Here is a 13,555-nt window from a genome sequence, read left to right on the forward strand (position 1 = left end):
AAGAGTTTGTTAGTCTTGGCAACAGCAGATCCAGCTCAGCGCCAGTCACACAAGGAGTTCCACAGGTTTCTGTTCTCGGCCCTCGTCTCTTCTGTATTTATATGCTTCCCCTTGGCCATATTATTCGTAGCTATGGACTGGGCTATCATTTTATGCAGATGATACTTAACTCTGCTTCAGTGTTAAAAGTGGAACTTCATCAGAGCTTTCTCAGCTCACAACCTGCCTTAGTGAAATTAAAACCTGGATGGAGCAGAACTCTTTAAAATTAAATTGCAACAAAACTGAACTCCTGCAAATTGGGACTAAAATGCAACTTAATAAAATGAGCTCCTTCCCAGTCCATCTTGGCGGTGATCTCATCAGACCTGCCTCTACTGCAAAGAATCTTGGTGTCATTTTTGATTCCTCCCTCTCTTACTCCGCCGACATAAATCACATTAGGAAGCTTTCTTACTTTCACCTCCGTAACATATCCCGTGTTTGCTCCTTCCTGTCCTTTTCTAATGCTGAGAAACTTGTCCATGCTTTTATCACATCCCGCATTGATTATTGTAACTCGCTGCTGGCATGTGCCCCTTCTAATCTTATATCACAACTCCAGCTTATTCAAAACTCAGCTGCAAGAGTCCTTACTCGAACCAGCAGCAGCGAGCACATCACACCCATCCTGCTCTGTCTTCACTGGCTCCCTGTGTCTTACAGAATCGAAAATAAAATACTACTACTAAGACTACTATAAGTCCTTATATTCTACTGAGCTTTAAGAAGAGAAAACACAATCTAATGCATTTCTAGATGTGTCACAGATTCAATAACTAGATACTCTCAGTGCAGAGGAATTGGATAAACCTCTGGTACTATCAGAATTACTAGATGCTATAAACTTACTTCAGAGTGGGAAAGCAGCAGGCCCTGATGGCTACCCTACCGAATTTTATAAATTTTTAATTAAGCTAGCTCCCCTTTTATTAGCAACATTTACAGAAGCTAGACACAAAATTCTACCTCAAACTTTTCATCAAGCCCTTGGATGCCCCTTGTCACCAATGCTTTTTGCAATCACCATTGAGCCACTGGCATTTCACTGTAGAAATGTTTATCAGATAAAGGGGATTATCTGTAAATATCAGACCTACAAAATACTCTGCTTGCAGTACTAACAGCACTAACAGAATTTCAAAAGACTTCCGGTCTCAGAATTAATTTGAATAAAAGTGTGTTGTTTGCAGTGAATTCTCAAGCACACAATATTAGATTGGACACCTTCCCTTTTATCATCACAGATCAGTTTAAATACCTAGGGGTAAATATCACAAGTAAACATAAAGATATTTATGAAATATATTGTGCTGTCTGTATGGAAAAATTAAGCAAGACTTGCATAGATAGTCAACACTGGAAAAATTTACATTGTCAAGATGAATATTCTTCCTAAGCTCCTTTTAATTTCAAAACATTACAATAAACAATAAATAATTTTTTAAGACATTCATTTCAACCATAATCTCATTTATTTGGAATTCAAAACATCCACATTTCCTATTTTGGATGTTGCAGTCTATGGCAGAAAAAAAGCCATATTAATATATTTGAAGGCATTATGTAATGTAAAAGTTGATGACAGCAACACCATGTACAGGCTCTGTAGGGATTACCTGTAAATCAGTAAAGAAAACTCACTCAAAATATCAGATTCACTGTACATGTGACAATAATAACCCTAAAAACCTATGAACCATCTGTTATATGGACAATATGCTGATGAGCCTGGCTCTGTCTCTGCCCAGCCTGTGTGGACCCTCTAGTACTTGTGAAAAGAAAGAACATATTTTAAAGTTGGAAACATAAATGTCCAAAGGGTCAGAAAGATTATTAATAAAATGTGCAATTACTACAACAGGTTGGGATGTTATAGTTGTAGCGCATCACAATTTACTACGCTTATCATGAAAGGGTCCATGAGAGGCACTTTAGCCTCCAAAGGTTTTTTTTTTTCTTGGTAGACAAGATTAATCCCAGAAATACCTAAATAATATCTCTAATAAAGTTGTTTCATTACTGCACCCCACAGTACTTAACTCTGGAATCCTTAATAAGGCCTGTCTACCTTTGATAGGATTGAACACTTTAACCTCTGAACACCTTAGCAATGGCTGAGATCAGTCTGCCTCTCAGTTTCCTCCACTGCAAGAGCTGAACTTCCACTACCAGGGGCTGGCTACACCAAGAGGATTTTAACACTCTATAGGAGCTGGCTACTCTAAAAATGAAAAAATACTGGCTACCCTAAAAGGATTTTGCACTAACCTTAACGGGAATCTCCCTGTTATATTAATGTCTTATGACCAGGGTTAGGATCCTACAGAACCTGAATAAGTATAATGTCCCTTCACTTACTTTATACAGAGAGATTCACTCGAAAGAGGCCCTGAATATTTTCTTGCAATATGAACCAAAATAATATGCTATATACTGTGATGTATGGCCGGCTGTTCATTCCGGCCAATACCCCCACACCGCCAGGTGGAGCCCTCCCTGCAGTATGGAGGTGCCCCGAAGACCAGCAGGGCATTATGGACATTGGAGTCTTTATTCACAGCCCTGCTGGATACCGTGGGGGCCGCTAGGAGACGCTGCAGGGAGGAACAGTGTTTATTTTCCCTACGCCTCGGAAGTACGTCCGAGTCACATGGACAAGGGGAATGACGTGCTTCCGGGGTGAAGAAAAGGACTTTTTTATCTGACCCGGAAGTGATCGGAGATCACATGGACTGGGGATTGGAACACTTCTGGGTCAGGGAATAGAAAAGGATTATGGGAACTCCCAGGCGGCGAGCTGAGTTGGGAGGCAGGATGGCTAAGCGTCTGGGAGTGGAGAATTGGTTATTGGTGATTTGGGTTATTGTTTATTGTTATTTGAGAATTGTGGAGAGAAGCGTGCTTTGTGCACTTTATTATTATAATAAATCTTATTATTGGACTTTTACCTGGTGTCTGATGAGTGGTCTGAGGGTTCAAGGGAGTGAGAAAGTCCTAAATTGTCACAATACCTTGACGAATGTGTAATTGACTACATTACATGTGATGCTGGAAGTGGTTTCCATTTTCTGCCAGACACATTTTGACGTGGCACTTCATGTTCCTGAACGTCTCGGAGGAATTGCAGCAATTTCACGTTGGAAGTTTTCCTTCAAATCTTCCACAGTGTGAGACTTGTTCTGATAGACTTTTCCTTTGAACAGACCCAAACAGAAGAAGTCTGGTGGTGTCAGATCCGGTGACCATGGTGGCCAAAGCCCCTTTGAAATTACCCTGTTGCCGTAGAAGGACTCTGCCATACTCCTTGCCGATGTGTGACACGTTGCTCCATATTGCTGGAAGTAAACTTCTGTTAACTCAAGATCATCCAGTTGATTCTGACATCGCTTCAACGAATTGGTGAGCCAATAGATCCGCACCAAGAAGACGCGTTGCTCAATACTGTACACCATCATCCTGATGAGAAGTTGAGTGACTGAGTGAAAAGTGTACGGGCAGTATGCACCCAGAAGTTGCAAATGGAGGTTAAATGTCATGCAGTGGCATAGCAAGGTCTGGTGGCACCTGGTGCAGAGTTTAAACTTGTCACCCCCATGTCCACCAAAATATAAAATGAAATTAATTGAGAAAGCAATTTTTTTATTCAATTGGTTAAGTAAAGAGGGCATAATGTTAATTATTTTGTAAACAATTTTTTATGAATAAAAAAAGTAAAATGCCTTTTTATTAATAAGCCAGTTTAATGTACAATGTAAAAAATCTTTTTTCATAGTGATAGTACCTAGTGCATAACTTTATTATTATTATTATACAATTTAATGAAAACTCAATTGTTTACAAGTTTCATTCTCTAGGCTCTAATCCAACAAACTGTACTTTAACATGATACTTAGAATCTCTTCTTTCTAACTTTTTGTTCTGCAAATTTTGAAATTGCATCATCAAAATCGATACCTTCAGCCACACTATTTTCAATTGACAAAATGGCTAAGTGAGAGAGTTGTACTTGGTTCATAGTGGATCTGAGATAATTCTTAATTAGTCTACGTTTCAAAAAACTCCTCTCACATGATGCAACAGAAACACATAAAGTTAAGAAAAATCTTAATGTTAAATTGACTTTGGGAACATAGTCTAAAAGTTCATATTGAACCACAAACTCTAAGAATCTTAAGGAAGTCCAACCAAGAGACTCTTCTTTTGGAACTTTGGCGGCTTTTATAAATCTTCTTAGGTGTGGAATTTCTATAAGGATACCATCTGCAGAAAGCTCATTGTAATTTTCAACCAAACTTTGTACAAACTTGGGAAGTTCAGTTTCCGTGGTTTTGATCAGATTGCTGGGCTCTAAGACTGCAAACTGATCTGAAATACATTCCATGCCTTCGCAACGTGTATCGATTTCTTGTTGAAACCTATCAATGCACTCTAACATTGACCTTTTCAGTTCTTGGTCCAAAGTCAGCAGCTCGTTTCGTCGTGTATGTATATACTGTATAGGGGCCTTAAGATAGTGGGATGGGGAGGGAGATATTGTCCGTTCGCTCGTAGAACGATCCTAAACTAAACTTGTTTACTTTACGGTCGGTTCTACAGAGGACAATACCTACCCACCCCACTGTCTAAAACGTTTTGTGCCGACTATATTATAATGATGTACGGGTTAAAAATATCATCTTATTGCACAGAACGACTGGGGTGATGATATATTTGTGGCAGGGATGAGACAATGAGTCACAGGACCGGTTGTTTGTTTACCTGAGCACCAGCACAGTTCAAAAGAAACGAGACAGAACACCCCATCCCCCCACGCACCATACAATAATACTAAATCATTACAGCATCACTCATTCAGCTGCAATTAGCTGCAATTAGGGATTGTTAAAGCCCATGTAAATTATTTGACATGTTATTTTATGTAACAAAAAGGCCCATTAATACAAAAATGGCAATTTTTTGTCACCCCCTCAGAGCTGGTACTCGGTGCGGGCTGCACTCACCGCACCTGCCCTGCTACGCCACTGACGTCACAACGGCTTTCCGGCATCTATCTCATCGCTCCAACACAGGTGCATCCTGGCTTGTTCAAAGCTCCATATACTGAGGTGCACATTTCATGTTGTTTTATCCTAGCGAGAGATATTACAGAATATTTGGGATCTCTTTTGAGTGAATCTCCCTGTACTTTCTTAAAAGTCATATATGAGCAAGTTAATCTGAGCTTAAACCTTATATAATCAAATAGTTATAACAGTTTTTTAGCATTTCATTTTACATTTGCATATGTCCGAGCATTTTTCTTTTTTTTTCTTTTTATTAATTTTATTACAATCCATACAAAGCAATCAAGTTTTTACAAAAAGAAAAATTGAGTTATGAACAGATCGACCCCACCCCTGAGAGAGAGAGCAAGCCAAACGGCGTTAAATGTAAGGCTTGTCAACATACCTAAATTAATAAATTCTCTGTGCTTTATGAGCTTATTTTAAAATATTACTGATTAGATCCTGCCATGTTTTGAAAAAAGTCTGTACGGATCCTCTGAGTATCTAACTGAGTATCCGAGTATTTCATTTTTTCCAATTTCAAATAGTATAACACATCGGTTTTCCACTGACTTAAAAGAGGAGAGTTTGGGTTCTTCCAGTTTATCAGAATAAGTCTGCGTGCCAAGAGTGTTGTGAATGCAATCACAATTTGTCCTTCTCCACTTTAAGCCCCTCTGGAAGAACCCCAAACACAGCTGTTAATGGGTTAGGAGGGATTGTGACACCAAGGCTATCTGAAAGGTAATTAAAACTGTTGGTCCAGAATGATGTTAATTTGGTGCAGGACCAGAACATGTGACCCAGTGAGGCTGGGACTTGGTTGCAACGTTCACAGGTTGGGTCATGTCCTGGAAACATTTTGGAGAGTTTTAGTCGAGACAGATGTGCTCGATAAATAATTTTAAGTTGTATAACTGTATGCTTTGCGCATATGGAGCTCGAGTGAATTCTCTGCATTGCTACTTTCCACTCCTTTTCTGATATATTAATTGAGAGATCTTTTTCCCAGTGTCCTCTTGGATCTTTAAAAGGAAGGGATTGTAAAATGATTTTATATATTGTAGAGATTCCTGCGGTGGGTTGGCACCCTGCTCAGGATTGGTTCCTGCCTTGTGCCCTGTGTTAGCTGGGATTGGCTCCAGTAGACCCCCGTGACCCTGTATTCGGATTCAGCGGGTTAGAAAATGGATGGATATTGTAGAGATGGAGTCTAATTCCACATTTTTCAATTTATTTATTCAAAAAAACATGTTTACATTGATGTATAATTTGATGTTATCTCACTGAAACTGCCTTGTTTACTGACACAAGCAATCACTGAAGTTTAAAGGTTAGATGAAATAAGGGACAGAAATACGTATTCAGGTTCTGTAGGATTTCAACCGAGTACAACAACAACATTTATTTATATTGCACAATTTCATATGAAAAATGCAGCTCAAAGTGCTTTCTTTACATGATGAAAAAGGTAAAAAAAGACAAAATAAATAAGAATTAAAATAAGGGAACACTATTTAACATAGAATAAAAGTAAGATCTGATGGCCAGGGAGGACAGAAAAAATTAAAAAACTCCAGACAGCTTCTTTAATGTAATGTGCTGTGCTCATTCAGATTAAATCCCTGCATAGGTAGAGAACAGGCAGCAGATGGTGGTTTGTGATGACAGCAGACTCCTGGCCTTTCTTAACGTATACAGTATAATTCTTTCATGGTAGCCAGTCCCTGCTAGGAATGAGACAGCCAGCAAGATTGATTTCTTCCATTTAGGAAGGTATTCAGATTCAATCTTTGCCATTAGGGAACAAGTATTGGTCTCAACGGCATGTAAAATGTCCTTGTTAAGGTGTTCAGAGGTTTAGCCCTTGCAATAGTGTAAAACTGGACTGGTTTGAGCAGCATGAAGCCTGCCGTTATCAAGGGACTTGGAGGTTCAGTGTTAAATCCTCTTCAGGGGTGGAAAATAGAAAATAAGTTTGGTCTCAACATTGTGCATCCTGCTCTTGTTAAGGATTCCTGAAATAAGGATTGCTGGGTGTACGAGTGAAACAAAGTTAAGAAGTTCAGAAAAACAATTTCAGTATTTCTATGATAAACTTGTCTGCCAACCTTAGTAAGCGAGTCAACACAAGCAGGGGGTCGAGAGCAGAACGTCTGAACAACCATCTAACTACATACTGTATTAACTGGAAATTGAATAAAAAAGAGCCTAATAAAAAATAAATAAACCTAAGAATCTTTGAGCAAAGCACATATGAGATTTTGTTTAGGATTAACAAGCTTGTACACAGAGATCTCACTGACTGCTGGCTTAAATAATGCTGTACTGATGACACCAGGTCAAGTCAAGTCAAGTTGGGGAGCATGCACTGGTACAGTGTGATGATGCACTGACTACATGATGAAACAACTCGGGATCCCAGTTGGCAACGCCCCAGGCAGACACACTGCCCAGTCCCACCCTCCAGAAATGACCCTCTATCTGCCGCTGCCAGGTGTTACGTGGGCGACCCCTTGTCCTGGTCCAGCCACTCGGGCCCCCAACAATGAGGATCTTGTGAGCTGGATCACCCTCGGGGAAACGCACCACATGGCCGTAGTGCCCTCATAATGCAGGTCATGTGCCTCATTCGGGACTCCATGAACAACATAAAGTCAAACCAACGGTACCCAAGGATTCTCCGGAGAGACACAGTACCAAAGGTGTCCAGTCTTTGTCTCAGGTCACATGATAGCATCCATGTCTCGCAACCATATAGCAAGACAGGAAGCACCAGGACTCTAAAGACACCATGTGAAGGATATCCATCCATCCATCCATTTTCCAACCCGCTGAATCCGAGCACAGGGGTCTGCCAGAGCCAGTCCCAGCCAACAAGGCAGGAACCAATCCAGGGCAGAGTGCCAACCCACCGCAGGACACACACAAACACACCCATGGCCAATTTAGAATCGCCAATCCACCCAACCTGCATGTCTTTGGACTGTGGAAGGAAACCCACGCAGACACGGGGAGAACATGCAAACTCCATGCAGGGAGGATCCAGGAAGAGAACCGAGGTCTCCTAACTGCGAGGCAGCAGCGCTACCACTGCGCCACCATGCCGCCCATGTGATGGATATTCCTGGGTTAAATCCAAAATATGATAGTAAAATAAAATAACCAAACAAAGCAAAAGTGGGCAAAATGAAAGTGAAACTTAGTTCTCTTAACCCTTTCAGCCCTGGATTTTCTGTTTTTATGGGAAAAATGATTTTGTTAGATATTCTACTTTTAGGGTGTCTGGGAAGCTCAAAAATGAAAAAATAACAAAAAATAATTATTACTATTATTATGCCAAGTACTTCAATGTTCTTGAGGAAATAAAATTGAAAGTGGTGCACACAGTCCGGACGTGTCCATTTTCACTTCCACGTTTTGCGGACTGTATGCCAGTCTCTCCAGTCTGCGCTAATAGTAGCCAACGGCTGCAAACGTACCTGTGCTTTACAAAAACAGCTGCACACATTTATGTACTAGTAATAGGATGTCAGGCCTGAAAAGGTTAAAATCAAAGACAATAAACTGAGTTGTAAAGAAAAATGTATTAACCTGGAAACAATTCACAAAATTGCTCACATGCAGTTGCATTTTTCCTAGTTTATTTGTTTAAGGTTTTTACAATTTATATTTCTGGTTTGTAGATTCAGCCTGGCAAAGATGCCACAAAACTAATTAACTCAAGTTCAAACAAATAAAAGACAATCCCAAACTATAATTAGACAGAAGTGAAATCATTTTAAAAATTCTTAAGTGACTAATTAACACAATTAAACTTACTAAGAAACTAAATCAATACTTCATTATTAAAGTTCGACTACAAATTAAGTAGAAAGGAAAATTAATTGACTAAACCTTTAAGCAAAAGAGATTAAACTAAATCAGGGGTCTCAGTCTCAGGTCCTGGAAGACTGCAGTGGCTGCAGGTTTTCATTCTAACCCTTTTCTTAATGAGTGACCTGTTTTTGCTGCTATTTAACTTCTTTTCAGTTAATTTTATTTGACTTGCTCTTGAAGACTCAGACCCCTAAATTGTTTCTTTTTCCTTAATTAGCAGCCAAACAATCATGAGCCAAAATGTGACCAGCAAACTGTGACCATCATACAATATTTGAATATAAAGAATGATGAAGGTCTTGGGAATGCTGATCTGCTCAGATCCCCAAAACATTTGACCAGTCCCACTTAGAAAAGAGAAGACCAACAAATTCAGAAATGTCTGCTATTTCACAATGAGAGCAGCAACAAGCCATAGAATTAAAGAGCAGGTTTAATAAACAACGAGAATTGGCGCCTAATTAAGCAACTGCTTGGAGTGAAATTGATTGGAATTTGAGGCCCTGACTTAGTTGGTCCTCCGTTGGCTCCCTCGCTTCACATTTCATTTTTTGTTTGGGTGCAATTTAAGGAAAGAAAGGAAGCAATTCAAGGAAACAAAAAAAAAAAAAAAACAAGTCAAATAAAATGAATTCAAAAGAAGTTAATTAGCAGCAAAAACTAATTAAGAAAAGGGTTAGAATGAAAACCTGCAGCCACTGCGGCCCTCCAGGACTGGAGGTTGAGAATCCTGAAATAAATCTTTGCTAACATGCTAAAAAATACCAACCCAAAGCAAAAAGGCTAAAAAGGAGAAAGAGAAGGAGCATCCATCCTAAACCAAATACTGTACTTAACACGTTAAACCAAAATCAGTTTTGGAACAAACCTCAAAAAGCCTCAAAAGAAAGCCTTTAATCTAAAATTAGTTAAACAACATTTAGTTGGGAAAATAAATGCCATCTAAATTTATACTCCTATAAAACATAAGCCATCCTACAAAGGAGAGTAAGAAGGGTATCAGCAGTTAACGCCTCAGTAGCCGGGCTATGAACAGTAAAAGTGAATTCACTAATTGATAGATAAACTGAGGTCTCATCACTACCTCTTCAACTTAAAGAGGAAGCATGGAAAATGAATTAACAATTCAGGGAAGACCAGCAAAAAGGAAAGAGAGAGAGAATGGAATGGGGTGAGGTTCCCACTGAAATAATCTATCTGTCTAATTTAAATTATTTTGATTATTTTAAAACATTTTAAGTCTAGACTTCTCCTCTCAATGGTCTCTTGAGGTAGTGACTTGAAAAATAACCAGAGCCCTAATAGACCAAGGGGTGCTACTGTATAAAAAAAAATTGCAGGAAAGTATTGATAAATATAAACATTATATAAACTTAATCATGTGTTGCAGTGTTCATTTCTGTTGAAGTCTAAAACTATGCATCCAGTAATTTATGGGAAACTAGCAAAATATCCGCGCTTTGCAGCTGCGAAGTACTGCCTTAAAACCTTTATTAAGAAGAAAAGTAAACCTTTTTAAACTGAGGGAAAATATACCAATAATTATTTATTAAGGATCTTTTTGTATACCACGTTGTCAGTTCTGGCTCTCTGGTTGTAATATGACCAAACTGTGCGCTGAGCTTACTCTTGAGCATGCAACGTACAGTTGGCCAAGTGAAAGCAATCTTGCCTCAAATCAATGCCAACCTTTTGTAGGGTCTGTCCCTGAGACTTATTAATTGTCATTGCGAAGCAAAGCCTTACTGGAAATTGGAGGCATTTGAATTGAAATGGGAACATCAAAGTGTCCACTACTCAAATCGTCACCTGTGAATCTAAGATGTTTAAGAGGCATTGGCGGTTGTTGAAAGGAGTAAAACATTTGGCCATTTCGGTACACTTGAAAGCGACAACCGAACAATTCAGCGGCAGCCATCGACTCACATGCAGATGCATAGGTGAAGGGCTTAAGCATTTCACTCTTATAGTGCACCTGTGTAGTATAATTGTCTCCTGTACTGTCATCAGTCCACACCTTGAACCTGTCCCAGTCATTCAATACATAAGACAGAATGTTCCTCCGGATATCAAGAGTGAGCCTGATATGGCCGTGCAATATGTAACAAAGAGAATGGAAAAGGCAGGCGCCATCTCCGGGCATGGAAACCACTTGGTAAGTGACAGTTCTTTGATCAATGGTGATCACCTCGATAGACATGTTAATGCGGGTACGGTTGGAATGATAAAGGAAATGGGTACCTGAACAATGTAAAGTAAGTCTAAAATACCTACACAATAACTATAATCGTAATAAACGAATAATAAAACAGCGGAGAAGCCGTGATTTAAATAAAAAGGCTGCAGTTATCAGCAGGGAAATGTGAATACCGTGGCAAAGTAAGGTAGGGAATGAAGAGACCGGAGCGACGGATGGCCTATTAGCGCACTGCATTTGTGCTTCCTTTTCATCGTCCTGGACGTTGCAAAAATTTGTGTTCCTCACTTATAGGTAAAAGACTGCCAATCAAGTGATACACTTCTCCCTGGACTTTAAATGAAAGCATAAAATTTCCCTCAGCGATTTGGTTAGCACCAAATGACGTCATTTGAAGTGCGCTGTTATACTTTCGACTGTTCTTCAAGAAATGCTCACTTTGAGGATGTTCGCTATTTAACAGGCCCTCAAGAAGGTCAGGAAGCTTGTGTAAAGGAGTGAGAGAGACTTCATCACCGTTACAGCACAAACCAGGAGACTCGCATTTCCACCTATGAGCTTGACAATACTCACAGTCAACATCCTTGGATCCAATGTGTACTGTTTTGTTGTTTTCGTATGAACTGCTTTTCATTCTTGGGATTGTACCTAGAAACAGAAGCTCTATTAACTTGTGGATTTGCCTGCGAGTATTTAGCGGCAGCGTCTCTATGAACTTACGGATTTGCCTGCGAGTATATAGCGACAGTGTGTCTATGAACTTGGGGATTTTTTTGTGAGTATTTGGTGGCAGCGTCACAAAGTTGTTTCCGTCTAGCTGCATCAGAAAATGTATGACGATGTCTGACATGCCTTCTTTTTACTGTTTTGTCACAGCTTCCGAAATAAGTACATACATCAGTTTCGGTTAGCGCAGGGAAGCCGCATAACAATTTCGTGAAGATGGGGCCATAAATACGAAAGTTTAACATGGACGTTGTCGACCATTATGACTGTTACACGTAGAATTTAGAAATGAAACCTGCTTAACTTTTGCAAGTAAGCTGTAAGAAATGAGCCTGTCAAATTTCAGCCTTATTAGTGATGAGTGAGTCAGTGAGGGCTTTGCTTTTTATTAGTACAGATAACAATAAATCAAGCCGTAGGTTATTCCAAAAGTTTCATCCATCCACAAACTTCATTTCTTAAATAAATGTCGATATTCCTGAAACAGAAAACAAAATCTATATTAGGAAAGGAAAAAAAATCTTCATGGATCTGAGAGAATAACCAGTTTATAAAATGTAAGACTTAAGAGCTCATGCGATTCAGTGCAATAGAATCTGGACTGGGAAGTGCCGACTGCATTACAAAAAAATAAACACATTGTAGAAAGATGTTGCAGCTTTTAAATAGAAGAATACAGAAAAAGAATGTGAAATGGTTAAACTCTTACCATAATGACTGGCTGGCGTACTTTCTGATTCGGAAGTTTCTGTTCTGTTTGCTGGGAAAATAAAATATATAACTGTGCAAAAGATGCTTTGACAATTACATTAATTTTATTGTTAGTTTGTCAATGATGTAAACAGAGTTCAGATTAATTGTATGGAGCTTGCACTTAAATTAAATGGCTACCATGATATCACCAGAGCTGGGCCATATAATCCCATTTTCAATTCAATGGGCTATATGCACCATATGGTTAGTGCTGATGTACTTCTGGTGAGATCTCAGCCAGCTCAGTCTCTTCTGTTATCCATACTGCAGTTGTGGTTTTTGTTTAGTGGCAAGAATGTCTGCAAAAAAGAAGTCTCAGTGTACAGAGAGATCTACAGCTGAACTCTGTTGTGTCCCTCTATGTTCAGCTTCCAGTAAGTACAACAAGGTGCTAGTTTTTATACATTTCCCTCCAATCCGTAAACCCAATCTACTGTATACAGTGGTGTGAAAAACTATTTTCCCCCTTCCTGATTTCTTATTCTTTTGCATGTTTGTCACACAAAATGTTTCTGATCATCAAACACATTTAACCATTAGTCAAATATAACACAAGTAAACACAAAATGCAGTTTTTAAATGATGGTTTTTATTATTTAGGGAGAAAAAATCCAAACCTACATGGCCCTGTGTGAAAAAGTAATTGCCCCTTGTTAAAAATAACCTAACTGTGGTGTATCACACCTGAGTTCAATGTCCGTAGCCACCCCAGGCCTGATTACTGCCACACCTGTTTCAATCAAGAAATCACTTAAATAGGAGCTGCCTGACACAGAGAAGTAGACCAAAAGCACCTCAAAAGCTAGACATCATGCCAAGATCCAAAGAAATTCAGGAACAAATGAGAACAGAAGTAATTGAGATCTATCAGTCTGGTAAAGGTTATAAAGCCATTTCTAAAGCTTTGGGACTC

The 13,555-nt window shown here is 39.2% G+C and overlaps 1 protein-coding gene across 3 annotated transcripts in view; it reads right to left on the minus strand.

The window, feature by feature from the left end:
• LOC120536928 overlaps positions 1-13,555 on the minus strand; it is a 161,920-nt gene that overhangs the window by 113,978 nt on the left and 34,387 nt on the right. Inside the window, exons 11-13 of one of the 3 annotated variants that reach the window (XR_005635225.1) lie at positions 12,599-12,649; positions 12,288-12,367; positions 9,673-10,407 (exon numbers count right to left, since the gene is read on the minus strand). Coding sequence is in view for 2 of the 3 variants with exons in the window: in XM_039765508.1 (XP_039621442.1) it covers positions 12,341-12,367; positions 12,599-12,649 (78 nt within the window). In the remaining variant the exon portion in view is untranslated. Of the gene's footprint in view, positions 1-9,672; positions 10,408-12,256; positions 12,368-12,598; positions 12,650-13,555 lie in introns of those variants that run through there. The other 2 variants (XM_039765508.1, XM_039765509.1) reach the window with 2 other exon arrangements.

This window comes from Polypterus senegalus, chromosome 10 (genome assembly GCF_016835505.1).
Source record: "Polypterus senegalus isolate Bchr_013 chromosome 10, ASM1683550v1, whole genome shotgun sequence".
NCBI classification, from domain to species: domain Eukaryota; kingdom Metazoa; phylum Chordata; class Cladistia; order Polypteriformes; family Polypteridae; genus Polypterus; species Polypterus senegalus.